Source organism: Aureococcus anophagefferens, assembly GCF_000186865.1.
Source record: "Aureococcus anophagefferens unplaced genomic scaffold AURANscaffold_15, whole genome shotgun sequence".
Lineage (NCBI taxonomy): Eukaryota > Pelagophyceae > Pelagomonadales > Pelagomonadaceae > Aureococcus > Aureococcus anophagefferens.
In genome coordinates this window covers 503062-518015 of record NW_008705575.1, presented here as the reverse complement: position 1 = coordinate 518015, position 14954 = coordinate 503062, and the positions used below count along the sequence as shown (strand labels likewise).

Genomic DNA, 14954 nt, shown 5'->3' with positions numbered 1-14954 from the left:
AGGCCGAGCCCAAGGCGTCGCCGAAGAAGAACGCGGGCCGCAACAGCCCGGACCTCCAGCGCCACCTCAAGTGGCGCAACGAGTACAGGTGATGCCGCGCGCGCGCGTAAGGACGAGGCCTCTAGCATTGGGCGGTACCATGAAACGGGGTCGCCAGGACGGCCCCGACGTCGGCATCCATCCGGAGGGGCTGCGGGCGCAGCACTACAGTACAACGTGATGATGTTGCAGGCAGCCAGATTCATATGGGCCTCCGAAGCTATGGGCAACTGTAGCCTCTGAAAACTCCGACTCCCGCGGTTCCTCCCCGGGCCCCCTACGTTTAGAGACGCGTCAAGGCAACTGTAAAGCAACCCGGGGTTAATTTTGACCCCCCGAGCTATGGTCACTTTTTTTTTTCACTTTTTTTTTTTTGCGCCGCGAGCCGCGGAGGGTCCAGGGGGTCCCCGGGGACCCGCCCGGGGCGTGCGCGAGCGCGGGGGGGGGGCGAACGCGCGCCGACCGTCGTAATGCGCCGCGCGGTCCCGCGCGGGCGCGACACGCGGCCGTCGCACGCGCGCTAAAGCGAGTTCCTCGACAACCCGCCGCGTCGCAGCGCCCTTCCCCACCCCCTGGTGCCCCGGGGGTCCGCCGGGGCGCGTAGGAGCATCGAAAAAAAAAAGTAAAAAAAAAAGTGCCAATAGCTCCCATAGCTCGAGGGGTCAAAATTAACCCCGATCTGCTTTAGCTCTCGCTCCTGAAAACACAAGTGTGAAAGGAAAATGGGCAAGAAGAACCGCGGCAAGGCGGAGAAGAAGGCGCGTGACGCGGCGTTCGACGCGCGGTCGAAGGAGTTCAGCGCGGCGAGCGCCGCGGCGGACGACGAGGATGCCGTCGTCGCGGAGGCCATGGAGCGGCTCAAGAACGTCGACGTGGCCAAGGAGGGCCTGCCGAACTTCTCGGCGCGCGAGCTGAACGCGCTCGGGCCCCGGCTCGGCGAGATCCCCGGGCTCGGGCCCGCGCTTCTGCGCCGGCCGGACATGGCGGCGCTCTTGCAGCGGATGACGCGCGCGAGCCAGTCGAACGACGCCGCGGCGCTGCGCGACATCGACCGGGAGCTGACGGCGGCCACGGGCGGCGCGTCCAGCGGCCACTCGGCGCTCGTGGACGAGTTCCGCGCGTGCCTCGACGGGCAGGACGTCCTCGGGCTCACCAAGCTCTTCGGGCGCATGGCGAAGAGGCCGGACGGCGATTTCCACGAGTGCGTCCTCGAGATGGTCGCGCGGCTCCTCGCGCGCGACGATTCGCCGACCTGGGTCTCGAGCCTCGCCGCCGCGGGCTTCGAGCGGCTGCTCCTCGCGACGCTGAAGATGCCCGAGGAGGCGCCGGCGCGCCGCGCGGGGACGCTCGGCGTCGTGAACTCGGACTTCTACCTGTACTACTGCTGCCACATCGCGCGGACCGTCGCGCGGCGCTCCTGGGAGCGCGGCCCCGCCGAGGTCGCCAAGGCGGCGGCGTGCCTCGGGCCCGCTCGGCGACTCGCGGAGGCGGCCGACCTCGCGCAGCCGTCGCTCTGCCGGCGCCGCTGCGCGCCCATGCGCTACAAGCTGCGCCTCGCGATCCCGGACCTCCTCCGCCTCGCGTCGAGCGGCCTGATCCTCGTGCGCCACGAGGCGCTCAACGCCGTCGTCCCGCTCCTCTCGCACTACCCCGAGCACAGCGCCTACGACAACCGCGTGCTGGGCGGGCCGCAGGTCGAGGGCGCGGAGCTGCCGCCGCTCGCCGTCGACGCGCTCGGCGACGCGTGGGACGGCGCCGCGGCGATCGCGGACGCGCTCCGCGCGGCGCTCGGGTTGCTCGGAATCGACGCGGGGACGTGGGAGGCGCAGCTCGAGACGCTCCACGGCCGGCACCAGGCGGACATCGTCTCGCGGGGCGCCTGGAGCGCCGCGGGCGCCGTCGCGCGCGGCCCGGACGTCGTCGCGTGCGTGCGCCGCGACGCCGCGTGCCGCGTCTCCGACCTCGTCGCGGCGGCGACGTTCCTCGGCGACGGCGCGCGGGCCGCGGCCGGGGCCGCGCTCCGGGCGGGCGGCTTCGCCGACGCCCTCGCGCGCCTCGCGGGCGACCCGGCGGCCGACGCGACGACGCTCGCGTTCCTCGGGCGCGCGGTCCACGACATGTCGCACTGGGCGGCGCTGGCGGCGGCGCTCGACACGCCGAACTTCGTGCCGTCGATGTTCGCCCTCCTCGACGCGCCCCGCGCCGCGCTCGCGCTCGGCGTCGCGGACTTCGTGCACCACCTGCGGCGCGCGACGCCCTTCGAGCGCGACGAGATCGCGCGGGGCGGGGATCTCGGCGGCTGCGGCCCCCAGGACGCGGGCGACTGCTTCGAGCGGGCCGTCCTCGCCGCGCTGCTCGAGGTCGGCCCGCTAGAGGCCGCGTTCCGCGTCTCCTCGGACCCGCGGGAGCGGAGGAGCGACCGGAACCTGGCCTCGGGCGGCGACGATCACGCGCTCGCGCTCGACGCGCCCGCGCCCTGGCTCGAGCCGGTCTGGGACCCGAGCACGCGGAGGCCGCTCCTCGGGTCGCGGCGCCCGACGGACTGCGGCGACGCGTCCGTCGAGGGCTTCGCCCGGCACCTGCTCCGAAGCCACCGGGAGCGGAACGCGACGACGGGGGAGCACGCGGCGCGGCTCCTCAGTCAGGTGGCGCAGATCTGCCGCGCCGCGGACGCGGAGCCCCGGGGCGCCGCGACGCCCAAACACGTCGCGCCGCTCGTGGGCGCGTCGCGCCTCGCCGTCGACGACTTCGACGCCGCGGGCGTCGACGTCCGCGAGCTCTGGTCCGGGCGCCGCGTCGCCAAGTCCTGGTCCAACGACGATCTCCAGCGGGCGCTGGAGGCGGGCACGATCCCCTTCGCCGGGGGGAACGTGAACCTGTCCGTCGTCGCCGACGAGACGTGCGCGCCGGCGGCGACGTACGTCTACGCGGAGGACGGGCTCCACGGCGAGGCCGAGACGTTCTGCGGGAGCGGCGTCAACGGCGCGCCGGGCCGCGCGCGCGCGGCCGCCCAGGTCCTCGCGAAGCACGAGGCGGACCGCGAGGGCGCCGGCGTGCCCCGGGGCGCCGTCGTCGTCGACGTGAGGCTCGTCGGCGTCGAACCGAGGGTCTGGCGCCGCGTCGCCGGCGTGCCGGCGAACGCGCCGCTCAGCGTGCTGCACGACAAGATCCTGGGTCCGGCGCTCGGCCTCGAGCGGGCGAGCCACGCCTACCTCTTCGAGCCCTGGGCGCCACGGCGGCTCAAGGGCTCGAGCCTCGTCGGTCGCCCCCGAGTTGCGTACGGCGCGCCCGACGTCGCGACGGCGGACGCGCTCTTCCTCGAGGCCGAGTGCCCGGACGCATTCTTCGCGGACTGCGTCGTCGTCGACGCGACGCGGGTCCTGCTGAGCGACGTGCTGCCGGGCCGCGGCGGGGAGGCGCGGCTCAAGTACTGGTACGACCTCGGCGAGCGGTTCCTCTACGAGCTCTCCGTCGTCGCGGACCCGCCGCCGGCCGAGGCCGCGCGCGCGACGCCCGCCGTCGTCGGCGGCGCGCGCTTCTGCCCGCCGGAGAACATGGGCCTGCCCACGTACTGCCGCGTGTCGCGGATCATCGCCAAGGGGCCCGCGCGCGTCGAGTTCTCGACGGCCGGGCCGGGCGGCTTCTGGGAGAACACCTTCGCCTTCGTGGCGCTCTCGGCGAACGGCTCCCTCGCCTGCGCGGCGCCCGGGCCGAACCGCGAGGACAACTGGAGCCCCGCGGACGCCCAGGCGCGCCTCGACGCCGTCGCGCGGTCCAACGTCAAGTCGCTGGCCGGCCGCTGCGACGTCGCGATCGACGCGGACGGCGCCTTCGGCGCCGCCGCGCCGCCCCTCGGCTCGCGCGAGGGGCCCCGGTGCGCCGCCTGCGGCGGCCGGCCCAAGGCCGGCGCGAAGCTGTCGCGCTGCGCGCGCTGCAAGAACGTCTCCTACTGCTCGGCCGAGTGCCAGAGGGGCCACTGGCCCAAGCACAAGGCCGCCTGCGTCCAGGTCGCCCGGTAAAATCCGCGCGAGACGGGGTCCTGTTAGGCTGTGCTAAGTTTGTTTCTTCAGCACGGCTCGCCATCGGCTCTAGCCGTCGGCCATCTTCCATCGACTATTCTCGGACGCCCGGACGCGTCCATCGCCGTCGTGTATCGTGTCGGACGCGTCCATCCGAGTCGCCGTTGCGCGCCGGCCATCGACGGCATGGCGTCGACCACGCTACGTCACGCTCGTTACTTCGCTCGTTCGAGCTGATTCGAGCAGCTCTCGCGCGCGCCTTGACCACACCAAGCGCCTCGCCACCGCCAAGCGCCTGCAGCATGGCCGACCTCGAGAAGGTCGCGCAGATGACGAACTTCGCGGACAAGGACGAGGCCGCGGCCGCGGAGCGGAACGCGATCTACGACCGGCAGATCCGCCTCTGGGGCAAGGACGCGCAGAAGAAGATCGGCGGCACGAAGGTGCTCTTCCTCGGCTTCGCCTCGGTCAACGTGGAGCTCTGCAAGAACCTCGTGCTCGCGGGCTTCTCGGCGACCATCGCCGACGACGGCGTCGTCGCGCCCGCGGCGCTCGCCTGCAACTTCTTCCTCGGCGCGGGCGACGCGGGCCGGAACGTCGCCGAGGCGTCGGCCGCCGCCGCCGCGGAGCTCAACCCCTTCGCCGCCGTGGGCCACGACGGCCGGGGCCTCGCCGCCGCGGCGACGGCCGCCGGGGCCGCGGCGCTCGTCGCGGGCCACGGCGTCGTCGTCGTCGAGGCGCGGTCCGGCGGCGGCATGGACGACTGCGCGGCGCGCGTCGACGCCGCGTGCCGCGACGCCGGCGCCGTCTTCCTCGCCGTGCGCTGCGGCGGCGACGGCGCCGTCGCGTTCCTCGACCTCGGGCCCGAACACGCGTACGTCGTCGAGACGGGCAGCGGCGAGAAGCTCAAGGTCTCGGAGCCGACGACGGCGCGCTACTGCTCCTACGACGACATGCGGTCCGTGGCCTGGGCCGACGTGACGCCCCCCCGGGGCAAGCAGCCGCCGCTCCAGTTCCTCTTCGACCGCCTCGACGCGCTCTTTTGGGCGTCCAAGTCGGTCGAGGGCGACGCGAAGAAGCGGAAGACGGGCGACGGGTCCGCGTTCGCGGCCTTCGCCGCCCGGGCCCTCGCGGACCGGGGCCTCGCGGGCGCGGCGAGCGAGGGCGACCTCGCGCGCGCGTTCGTCGCGGCGGCGGCGCCCATCGCGCCCGTCGCGGCCGTCGTCGGCGGCATCCTCGGCCAGGAGGTCGTCAAGGCCGTCTCGGGCAAGGGCGCGCCGACGAACAACCTCTTCGTCTTCGACGCGGCGACGGGCGCCGGCACGGCGCTCCGCGCGTCGCCCTTCGCGGCCGAGAAGCCCAAGCCGGCCGCGCCGCCGTCCGCGGAGGACGCCATCGAGCTCTAGGGGGGGGGGGCGTAACCCGACGACGCCTAGGGGTAGGTCCACTTGCGGTCCGGGTTCGCCGCGAGCTCCGCCTTGATGGGCTCGAACTGGCCCTTGTGCTCCATGTCGACCCAGTAGTCCCAGATCTCGGCCCGCGTCTCCTCGAACGCGCCGACCGCGCGGCACCGCGCGTACCACGCCGCGAGCTTCGGGAAGGGCGTCGGCCCGGCGCCGTCGAAGGGGTCGGCCCAGGCGAAGACGCGCGGCAGCATGAACTCCATGAAGACGCACGTCGGGAACCACGTGAGGTCCGCGAGCGACGGGTCGGCGCCGACGAGGAACGGCCCCGCGGCGTTGGCCTCGAGCCAGGCGAGCTGCTTCCAGATCTCCGCGATCTTCGCCTCGCGGCTCGCGACGTCGACGGACCGCCGCGCGCCGTGCCACGCCGCCGACAGGTACATGGCGCCCTGGGAGTGGGAGAAGCCCTCGGCCGTGCAGTTCGGCGACGCTATGTATAAATCGTGGCAGCGGATCATGAGGTTCATGAGCTGGCGGTCCTCGGGCGTGGCGGGCGTCATCGCGTCGTTGCGTCCGTACTTGTCCTCGAGGTACTTGAGGATCACGTCGGACTCGAAGACCGTGCCGCCGTCTCCGCGGACAAGCGCGGGGCACTTTTTCAGCGGGTTGACCTTCGCGTAGTCCTCGGACTGGAGGTCGTCGTAGGTGACCCACGTCGACGCGACGTTGTTGGCGATGTCGGGGTCGACGAGGCGGAGCCAGAGGCGCACGCGCGCGGCGTTGTTGCTGTGCCTCATGTCGAAGAACGTGGGCTTGTCGTCGTAGAACGCGATGGTCCGGATCTCGATGGACTTCCGCGGCGGGCTCGCATCCGTCGTCCGGGGGTCGTCGAAGGCCGTGTGGAAGACGAAGCGCGGGCCGTCGGGCTTCTTGTCGAAGACCTTGAAGACGAGGCACTCGTCCGCGGTCATGTCGGGGTAGTAGTACCAGGCGTGCGCGTCGCTGTGCTTCAGGCTGTAGTTCTCGCCCGTGCGGTCCGGGAAGCGCAGCTCGTAGAGGAACTTGTCGTCGTCGTCGATGGAGTTCTCGTCGCAGACCGCGAGCGGGTTCCGGGCCACGGGGCGGTCGGCGTCGATGGACCGCCAGACGTTGATGAACGCGAAGCGGCCGGCCGCGAGCGCCGCGACCTCGTCGGCACTGAGGTCGCGGCCCTTGAGGTGGCTGAAGATGCCCGCGTCGCCGAGCTGGAGCAGGCGCCGCGGCGCGCCGTCGTGCGTGTAGTCGCAGTGCACGCGCGGCACGGGCGCCGCGGCGCCGCCCGCGGCCGCGTTCAGATTCGTGTTGCCGGACTCGCGGATCGTGTGGTCGAAGACGAAGACGCGCGACGCGCCCGACGCGCGCTTCACGAGGTCGCGCATCTCATCGTAGTACGCGGCCACGACCTCGCCGTCGTCGCGGAAGTCCCCGACGGCCGTCGGGTGGACCTCGAGCGCGAAGCCCATGGACTCGAGCGTCGCGGGCTCCTCGAGCGCGCGGCCGTCGCGCATGGCGCAGGACCGCGCCTCGAAGGTGTCGACGACGTCGCCCTTGTCCTCCTGGTTGATGTAGCGGCCCGTCGCCAGCGTCGCGTGGGGCTCCTGGTAGTTGAGGTCCACGGTGATCGTGGCGCTGCGCGCGAAGCGCCGCAGGGCAGTCGTCGCGCGCAGACGCTCGAGTGTGGCACGCATCGTTCCGGCGGCCCGCGCGGGCAGCCGCAGCCCGAGAACGCCCCGCATCGTGATTCTTGGCTTGTTGGCTGTGGCGGGCTCGAGCGCGAAGAACCATCCGTGAGATTCGCGAGACGCCGCCCGAGCCGTCGTCGGGTGCAGACCTAATAATATTATGGACTCGTACCCCATGAGCGACTACGACGACGACGACGAGTCGCTCCATCGCCGGCCGCTCCTGCCGCACCACAAGCGTGACCTCGTCCCGCCCTGGGCGCAGCACGAGTCCGCGTGGCTCCGCGATGCCGTGGCGGCGCAGGACATCGACGGTGCACCCATCTTCGGCGCGCCCGCGCCGACCTGCGACCTGCGGCCCATCTTCGGCCGGTCGCCTTCCCGTCACAAGCGCAAGCGCAAGCGCGAGTGGATGGACCCAAAGATTGCGTGCCGCAAGTACCTTGCGGACTTCCACGCGAGCGGCCTCCTGCGTTGGGATTTCACAATTTCCGAGGGGCCGGGGCCGCCGAGATACACTATAGCCCACACGATGCGGGCCGTCGCGCGGGAGATGGGTGTGACATTGGTCCGCGGCCGCGAAGAGGAATGGACCTACGCGATTGAGCGCGCACCGCCGAAGAGCGCGCTGCAGTACTTCATGGGCGAGCACTTCCGCGAGCTCCACAAGAAGCACCCGGGCGAGCCCGTGGCCGAGATCAAGGAGATCCTCACGGCCATGTTCCCGAAGGCGCCGCCGGAGGAGCGCCGCAAGTGGGAGCGCCGCGCCGCGTGTGCCCCGGACCGCTACGAGCGCCGCGCCGCCCGCTACAAGCGCGAGATCGCCGAGTACATGGCCAACGGCTACGTGCGCGAGATCGCCGAATGCTACTTCGCTTAAAGTAGGGGCATGCAAATCGTTTGGTCTAGGGCTACGTCACAGTGAGTCTCCGCGTTCGCGCTCCCCTGTGCACAGCAAATTCCACCCACTGTAAGCTCCTTACTCGTCGAGCGCGCGGTAGTCGGCGAGGTGGCCGCGGACGCGGTCGAGGGACGCCTCGAGGTCGGCGAGGCCGACGCCGTACCGCTCGTAGTGGTGGACGTACGCGCGGGCGTCGAGCATCGCGGATACGCGGCGCTCGAGGTGCGCGAGGTGGGGCACGCACGCCGTCGAGTTCGAGAGGAGCGTCGCGGACCGCGGCAGCGACGCGGACCGCGGCGCGGAGACGACGACCTTCGACGGCGCCGCGGGGCCCCAGGGCGCGAAGACGTGCGCGGCGTCGCCGAAGGCGCGGTCCGCGGCGTCGGCCGCGTCGCCGCCGGCCGCGTCGCCGCCGCGGAGCGAGAGCACGTGGGCCAGGGTCGCCACGCGGACCTCCGGCGGCGGCGCGGCGCGCCGCTTCGCCCGCTCGCGCGGCGTCGAGTCGTCGTCGGCCCACGCGGCCCGGGGCGCCGGCGGCGGCGGCGGCGCGGGCGGCCGCGCGCGCCGCCGGAGCTCGCGGACGACGCCCGGCCACGTGTTCGCGTCGAAGGCCCGGCTCTCGGCCGTCGCGTAGAGCGGCGCGGCCGCCGTTGTCAGGAACCGGTACGACGGGTGGAAGCACAGGTGCCGCAGCGAGCTCGCGAGCGTCGACCGCTTCAGGGGCGCGCCGGGCCGTCGGCCGGGCAGGAGCGCCCCGCAGAGCTGGTGGGCGAAGACGCCGTTGAGCGTGTCGAGCGTCGGCCGCTCGGCCCGGAGCGCCTCCTCGGCGACCGTCCGCGCGACGTCGTTCGAGAGCAGGACGCAGCCGCCGCCGCGGCACGCGCCGTCCGCGCCGAGGTGCGCCAAAGTCAGCAGGGAGTTGCAGGAGCCGACGGCGACGTCGCCCTCGCGGTCCGGGAGCACGACGCCGTGCAAGGCGCGCGTCCGCGGGTACGCGTCGGCCGCGTGAGTTGCTAAGGCGCACCCCAACCCGCTGCCCGTGCCGCCGCCGCCGGAGCCGACGAAGAAGAGCGCGTCGAGCGCGTCGCAGCGCTCGGCCTCGCGGCGCAGCGCGTCGCCCGCGCGCGCGACCTCCTCCTCGGGCGCGGAGAAGCCGCGCGCCCAGTTGTTCGCGCACCCCCGGAGCCCCGCGTCGCAGCAGACGCGGCTGCGCCCGCCGTAGGCCCAGCGCCGGCCCTTGCGCGCGCCGCCGCGCGCCGCGCCGAGGGCCCGCGGCTCCGTGTCGACGAGCACGCTCCGCGCGACGCGGTGGGGGTGCTTCGCGTCCGCGGGGGCGCGGAAGAAGTAGTCGGCCTCGGCCTCGTCGGCGAAGTCGCGCGCCAGGCGGTCCAGCAGCTTCGCGCCGAGCTGGTTGCCGCACTGGCCCACCTGGATCGTCACGCACGACGCGGGCATCGTTCGCTTTCAAACTATGCGAGAGACGCACGACGCGGGCATTGTTCGCGTTCAAACTATGCGAGGGGGCACCATGCTTGAGCTCGACTTTTTAGTTGATCTTCAAGATGAACGATCAGTCAATGGGCAGCACCTGGGGCTCCCATTGATGCTGAGCAACCTCGGCGCTCGCGCATCGCGGTCCATCGAACAGCGCCTCATCTTTCGCGCGCTCGGCGCCGCCGCGCTGCAGGTGGTGGTGGTCGGCGCGGTGCTCCTGGCCGTGCAGAAGCCGAAGCCGAGCTGATCGCTTTCACACCGCTGCGCGCCGCACTCGTTACCGCTCATTACCTCGCTGCGACCGCGCCGCACCGCGTCTCCTCCCCGGCGCATCGCGTGGTTGGTGTTTTGCAGTTGAACCCGGCGGCCCTGAAATCGGCAGCATGAGCTTGGACGGGAGGTCGCGCCAAGCGCTCAGCGTGGTGCTCCACCACGATAGAGACGCTCTCGTCTCGCGCCAACGAGAGGAGATAGGGCGGCTGAGAACGATGATGAAGAACCGGTACCTGCGCGCGGCACTGAATCTGATCGACGCGAAGAAAGAACGAGACGCGAACTCGGGTCATCCAGAGGCAGTACCTGTGTGTGCAACCATTGACGAAGAAGCTCTCGGCCCATATTACAGCAACTACGGAGACGAACCGGAAGATTTTCACATTCCTGTTTGCGAGAAGCGCGCGATGATCACGGGTCTGTGTGCTCTCGGTTACCACGTCGTTGATCTGTCGCAAGCATTCGAACGTGTCATGCTTCAGGTTTTCTGGTGGCATGTTCCCGGATTCCCGAATCTGAAAGCCAGCGAAATGCAAGCTTTTTTCGTAGGGGTCACTCGCGTGACGCGGGAAAAGGGCTTACACGATCCCGTGCTCCACCTCGCGTCTCCGAATCCCTTCTGATCGGCCCGCAGAGAGCCCCCTACTAAAACCTTGGTTAGCATGGTTTTTCGTACCAGCGGTCCCAGGGCCAAACGACGGGACGCCGGGCCTCCTCATCGGCCGCCGGGAGCGTCGCGAGGAGCCAGGCGCCGCCGTCGTCGCGGTCCGGCACGTGGAACGAGACCCGGCCGCCGGGGAGCCGCGCCTCGTGGATGCGCGCCGCGTAGGCTTTGGGCAGGTCGAGGCGCACGTCCGGCGGGGGCTCGTCGCCGGCGTCGTCGGGCTCCGCGTAGCCGAGGCCGAAGTTGACGACGGACCGCGTCGCCCAGCGCCGGTACTGCGCCTCGCCGATCAACTTCGGCCAGTGGTCGCGCGTCTTGTCGTTGCTCACGGCGAGGGGCTGGTCGCGCGACACCGTCGCGAGCATCCAGTACAAATCGTCGTGGCAGCCCCGGGGCACCACGTACAACGCGCCCCGTTCCGCCCAGGCTTTGATCGCCGCGAGCTCGGAGTCCTCGAGCTCCTGGAGCGGCGTGCCCCCCGGCTCGTCGCGGGCCGCGGCCCGCGGCCGGCGCTTGCTGTGGTTCGGGACGACGGCCTCGCAGTACTTGGCCGGGAGGACGACGAGCACGACGTGGCCCGCGGCTTCCAGGTGGCCCGCGACGGCCTGCAGCTGCCGCACGCGGAACTTGCCGTGCTCGAAGTTCTGGTTCAGGTAGGCGACGTTCGGCCCGTCGAGCACGGCCGTGAAGGCGTAGGGGTGGTCCTCGAGCCACGCACCAAAGGCCGCGAGCTCCCGGCGGTCGCGCTCCGACGTCGCGTTGGCCACGTCTAGTAACCGCTCGCGGAACTGCGCGCGCTCGCGCCCGTCGAGACCGCCCGTGGGCAGCGTCCGGCCGGACACGCGGCACGTGCCGTCGTCGTCGACGGTCGTCGCCTCGCAGGTCGCGTCGGGGAGGGAGCGGAGCGCCGCGGAGACGCGGGTCAGATGGGCCGCCGCGAGGCCCGCGTCGTCCGCGGCCGCGCGCTCCCGCAGGCAGGCCGCGCAGCCCGCGGCGTCGCCGCTCCTAGCGAGCGCCTCCAACAGCGCGACGTACAACTCGTCCGTCGGCGCGACGCCCCCCGCGGCCATGGCCGCCCACACGGTCCGCGCGTCGCGGACGCGGTCCGCGGCGCAGAGCGCGGCGACGAGCGGCGCGTAGGTCCGCAGCTTCGGCGACGCGTCCTCGAGGCGCGTCGCGACGACGTCCAGCGCGTCGTCGAGGGCCCCGGCGGCGACGTGGCTCCGCGCGAGCGCCGTGTAGCTCGCCTCGTTGACGCCGACGCGGTTCCTGCCGCATGTCGGCCACGACCTCCTCGCACTCGCCGTTGAGGCCCCGGTCCGCGAGCACGTGGAGGATGCCGTTGTAGCAGTGCACGTTCAGGCGCGCCCGCGCGCTCCGCGCCTCGGCGTAGGTCGACAGCGTGCGCTGGTGGTCGTTCTTCTTGAGGGAGTCGAAGAGCTCGCTAGCCCAGACGCGGTCGGGGACGCGCGCGTCTGTTAATGCTGGGTTTTCTAGGACGGAACGGGCGGTGGTCATCGGAGGGGTTTTGTGTGGTGGCTGGAGGGACAGGGCTACCCCCAGCAGCAGCGCGACTGCGGTCACGCCCATGCCTCAAGTGCTTCGCCCAGACAAAGCCGATGTTGCCGCTCGCAAGTCGATCGAGGTGGGCCGCCCGATTTAGTCCACGCAGCTCGCCCGACCACCCCGGACCGCCCCGAGCGCCCCGGACCCTCCGGACGCCGCGCCGCGCCTGTAGAGACCCCCCGCGCCGCCATGGCGTCGATTTTCCCGCGGTGGAAGCTCGCGATTGAGCGGTTCGGTTGGCGGGGCGCGTTCGACCGGTGCTTCGCCATGGGCACGGTCAAGTTCGGCGAGTTCATCGGCGAGGACCACCTGGGGAACAAGTACTACGAGGACATGAACGAGAAGCACGGCCAGCACCGCTGGGTCGAGTACAAGGATCTGTGGAACTACGACGCGGCGATGGTGCCGCCGTCGTGGCACGGCTGGCTCTGCCACATGACCGACGAGCCGGGCCACAAGCAGGAGCTGTACCTCGAGCGGAAGATCGCGGAGATCGCCCAGATCGACAAGCACGACGACGGGCCCTACGCGCACCACATCGGCAAGACGGACTACGTCCACGGCCTCATGTACAACCCGACGCAGCTCAAGAACCGGGGCTACAAGATCGGCAACCTCCACAAGGCGTGGGACGAGCCCGACGGCTACTACAAGCAGCCGGGCTCCGAGGCCGGCGACGGCGGCGGCGAGTTCGCGCGCGTCAAGGGCTACGAGCCCTGGGACCCGGCGAACCCGGCGGGCAAGGGCGACGCGAAGATGACGCCCCTCCGGCCCCTGGACGTCAACTGAGCCGGGGCTAAGCCTATTTCCCTTAGGCGAGCCAGGCCGGACCGGGGTGACGGCGTTAGGTCTCTTTCTTTAGGCGAGCCAGGACCGGACCGCGGCGAGCTCCGCGGCGCGCGCGGCGACGACGCAGGGCGGGTCGTCGGGGTGGGCGAACATGAGGTCGAGGTGGTGCGCGCCGAGGTCGATGCGGACGGTCTCCGTGGCGCCGCCGGCGGCGTCGGCGACGCCGCCGGCGCTCCAGGGGTCGAGCGCGCCGTTGGAGAAGACGATGTTCGTCGCCGCGGCGACGCCCGCGCGGCCGCCGTAGGAGTCGGCGATCCAGCGGCGCCGCGGCGCGACGCCGTACTTGGCCTCGCAGTGCGCGTCGACCCAGGAGTCGTTCGCCGGCGCGGGCCAGAACATGTCGCGCACGCCGTCGCGCGGGAAGTAGGTCTCCTGGGGCAGCGTCTCCGTGCAGTACTGCCAGTCCCAGATGCCGTCCTCCTCGACGTCCGCGGGGAGCTCGTTGCACGCCAAGGCCCCGCTCGCGTTGTAGAACACGCCCGCCGCCGCGGCGAGCGCCGCGAGCAGGGCCTCGTCGCCGTCGAGCGGGCCCGCGAGGTGCTCGCAGGCGGCCCGCACGGGGAACGCGGGCAGCGCCACCTCGCCGTGCGTGAGGTACGTGCTCTCGTAGGGGTAGTTGCCCATGGCCATCGTGTCGAACGCGAAGAGCGCGAGCAGCGCGAGGCGCGACCGGTCGGCCACGGGCCCGCAGGTCCGGAAGATCCGCGAGAGGTCGTCGCGGTCCGCGCGGAAGAGCGCGGAGAAGGCCTCGCGGACGTTCGCCGCGCACGCGGGCGCCGCGCCCGCGGCCGCCGTCGCGTCGCGCGTCACGACCTCCCAGTAGGCCTCGCCGTCGAAGCCGTCGCCGTCGAACGCTAAAATTGGCGCGCTCGCGGCGACGGCGCCGACGACGGCCGCGGGGTACTTCATGCGCAGCCACGCCGCGAGCATGCCGCCGTAGGAACCGCCGAAGGCGACGGTCTTGGCGTTTTCCGCGCCGTACGTCGCCTTGATCCGCCGCAGCGCGTTCACGAGGTCCGCGAGCGCCTGCTCGTGCGACAGGTAGCGGAGGCGCCCCGGCTCGAAGGACGCGGCGCCGAAGGGCAGCGTCTCGCCGTAGTAGCGGTGCTCGACGAAGACGAGCATCGCGCCGAAGGCCGCCGCGTGCTCCCACATCAGCCCCGTCGCGTTGACGTAGAGCGTGACGTCGTCCTCGTTGCCGCAGTAGACGAAGATGGGCCCGCCGGGCGACCAGTGGTCCGCGTGCACGAAGACGCGCTGCTCGAAGGTGGCGTTCGTTGTGAAGTCGAAGTGGTCGAGGTTCTGGGAGACGCGGTGGAGCGTGCAGTTCGCCGACGTCGGGTGGGTGCCCAGCCGCGGCACCGCCACGGGCCGGCGCCGGGCCGCGACGCAGGCGACGAGCAACACACTGGGCAGCATGCGCATCATGGGCGGCGCGCAAAGTGGACCCGAGCTTTTGGTGACGCCGTTCGCGTCTCGAGTCGCCAATCTCGGATGGCTCCATGTGAAATTGCTCATTGCCGTCTGCGCGTGACGCCCGGTGTCATCGAGTTCGTTTTGAGGGGGGCGGGTCGCTCGCGGGGGCGTTCGTCGTCGCCACGGACCGGAGAGTCGACGGAGCGCTTCAAATCGCCCCCGACGGGCCCGACCGAGCGAAACGTTCTTGGAGACGGTGTTCGACGACTCGGACCTGCGTCGAGGCGGCGCTGCGCGCGATGGCGAGGTCGCGCCCATGCTGGGGAGATCGTTCTCTTGGCGACTCGAAGACCATCAACCCCCGCGCAGGCCCGGTCTACGATGCGCGAGATGCTCGCCGCGCTGCTCGCCGCGGCGGCCGTCGGCGTCGCCGCCAGTCCGACGACTTCGCCCACGACGGCGCCCACGGTGTCGCCCACGGTGGCGCCGGTTAGCCTGCCCCCGGGCCAGTGGGAGCTCGTCTTCCGGCAGACCGCGGAGCACGGCGGCGGCTGGTTCCGCTCGGAGGACGAGTGGGTCGTCAACGCCGGCGACCCGGCGAGCGCGCAG

General features: G+C 71.7%; 5 protein-coding genes across 5 annotated transcripts in view; 3 read left to right on the top strand and 2 right to left on the bottom strand.

Annotated features, from left to right (window-relative positions):
* Positions 1-761: 761 nt before the first annotated feature.
* AURANDRAFT_65542 (hypothetical protein) lies at positions 762-5464 on the top strand (the record flags this gene model as incomplete). The annotated part of the gene is made up of 2 exons (XM_009040532.1): positions 762-4054; positions 4360-5464. The coding sequence occupies 2 exons, from the start codon at positions 762-764 to the stop codon at positions 5462-5464; spliced, it is 4398 nt and encodes a 1465-aa protein (XP_009038780.1).
* An 806-nt stretch (positions 5465-6270) lies between these two features.
* AURANDRAFT_5168 (hypothetical protein) lies at positions 6271-6975 on the bottom strand (the record flags this gene model as incomplete). Its single annotated transcript, XM_009040401.1, has 1 exon — positions 6271-6975. A coding segment is annotated over one exon (705 nt), but the record flags the coding sequence as incomplete, so codon positions are not given.
* Positions 6976-7342: 367 nt separating this feature from the next.
* AURANDRAFT_65541 (hypothetical protein) lies at positions 7343-9824 on the top strand (the record flags this gene model as incomplete). The annotated part of the gene is made up of 2 exons (XM_009040533.1): positions 7343-8029; positions 9771-9824. 2 exons carry the CDS (start codon positions 7343-7345, stop codon positions 9822-9824), a joined length of 741 nt encoding a protein of 246 aa, XP_009038781.1.
* A 673-nt stretch (positions 9825-10497) lies between these two features.
* AURANDRAFT_71973 (hypothetical protein) lies at positions 10498-14354 on the bottom strand (the record flags this gene model as incomplete). The annotated part of the gene is made up of 3 exons (XM_009040448.1): positions 10498-11783; positions 11815-11958; positions 12955-14354. The coding sequence occupies 3 exons, from the start codon at positions 14352-14354 to the stop codon at positions 10508-10510; spliced, it is 2820 nt and encodes a 939-aa protein (XP_009038696.1).
* Positions 14355-14726: 372 nt separating this feature from the next.
* Positions 14727-14954, top strand: part of AURANDRAFT_65539 (hypothetical protein) — a gene marked incomplete at both ends in the record, with an annotated part of 3120 nt that continues 2892 nt past the window's right edge. The window contains one exon of the mRNA XM_009040534.1: positions 14727-14924. Coding sequence (XP_009038782.1) covers positions 14727-14924 — 198 coding nt within the window. The remainder of the gene's footprint in view (positions 14925-14954) is intronic.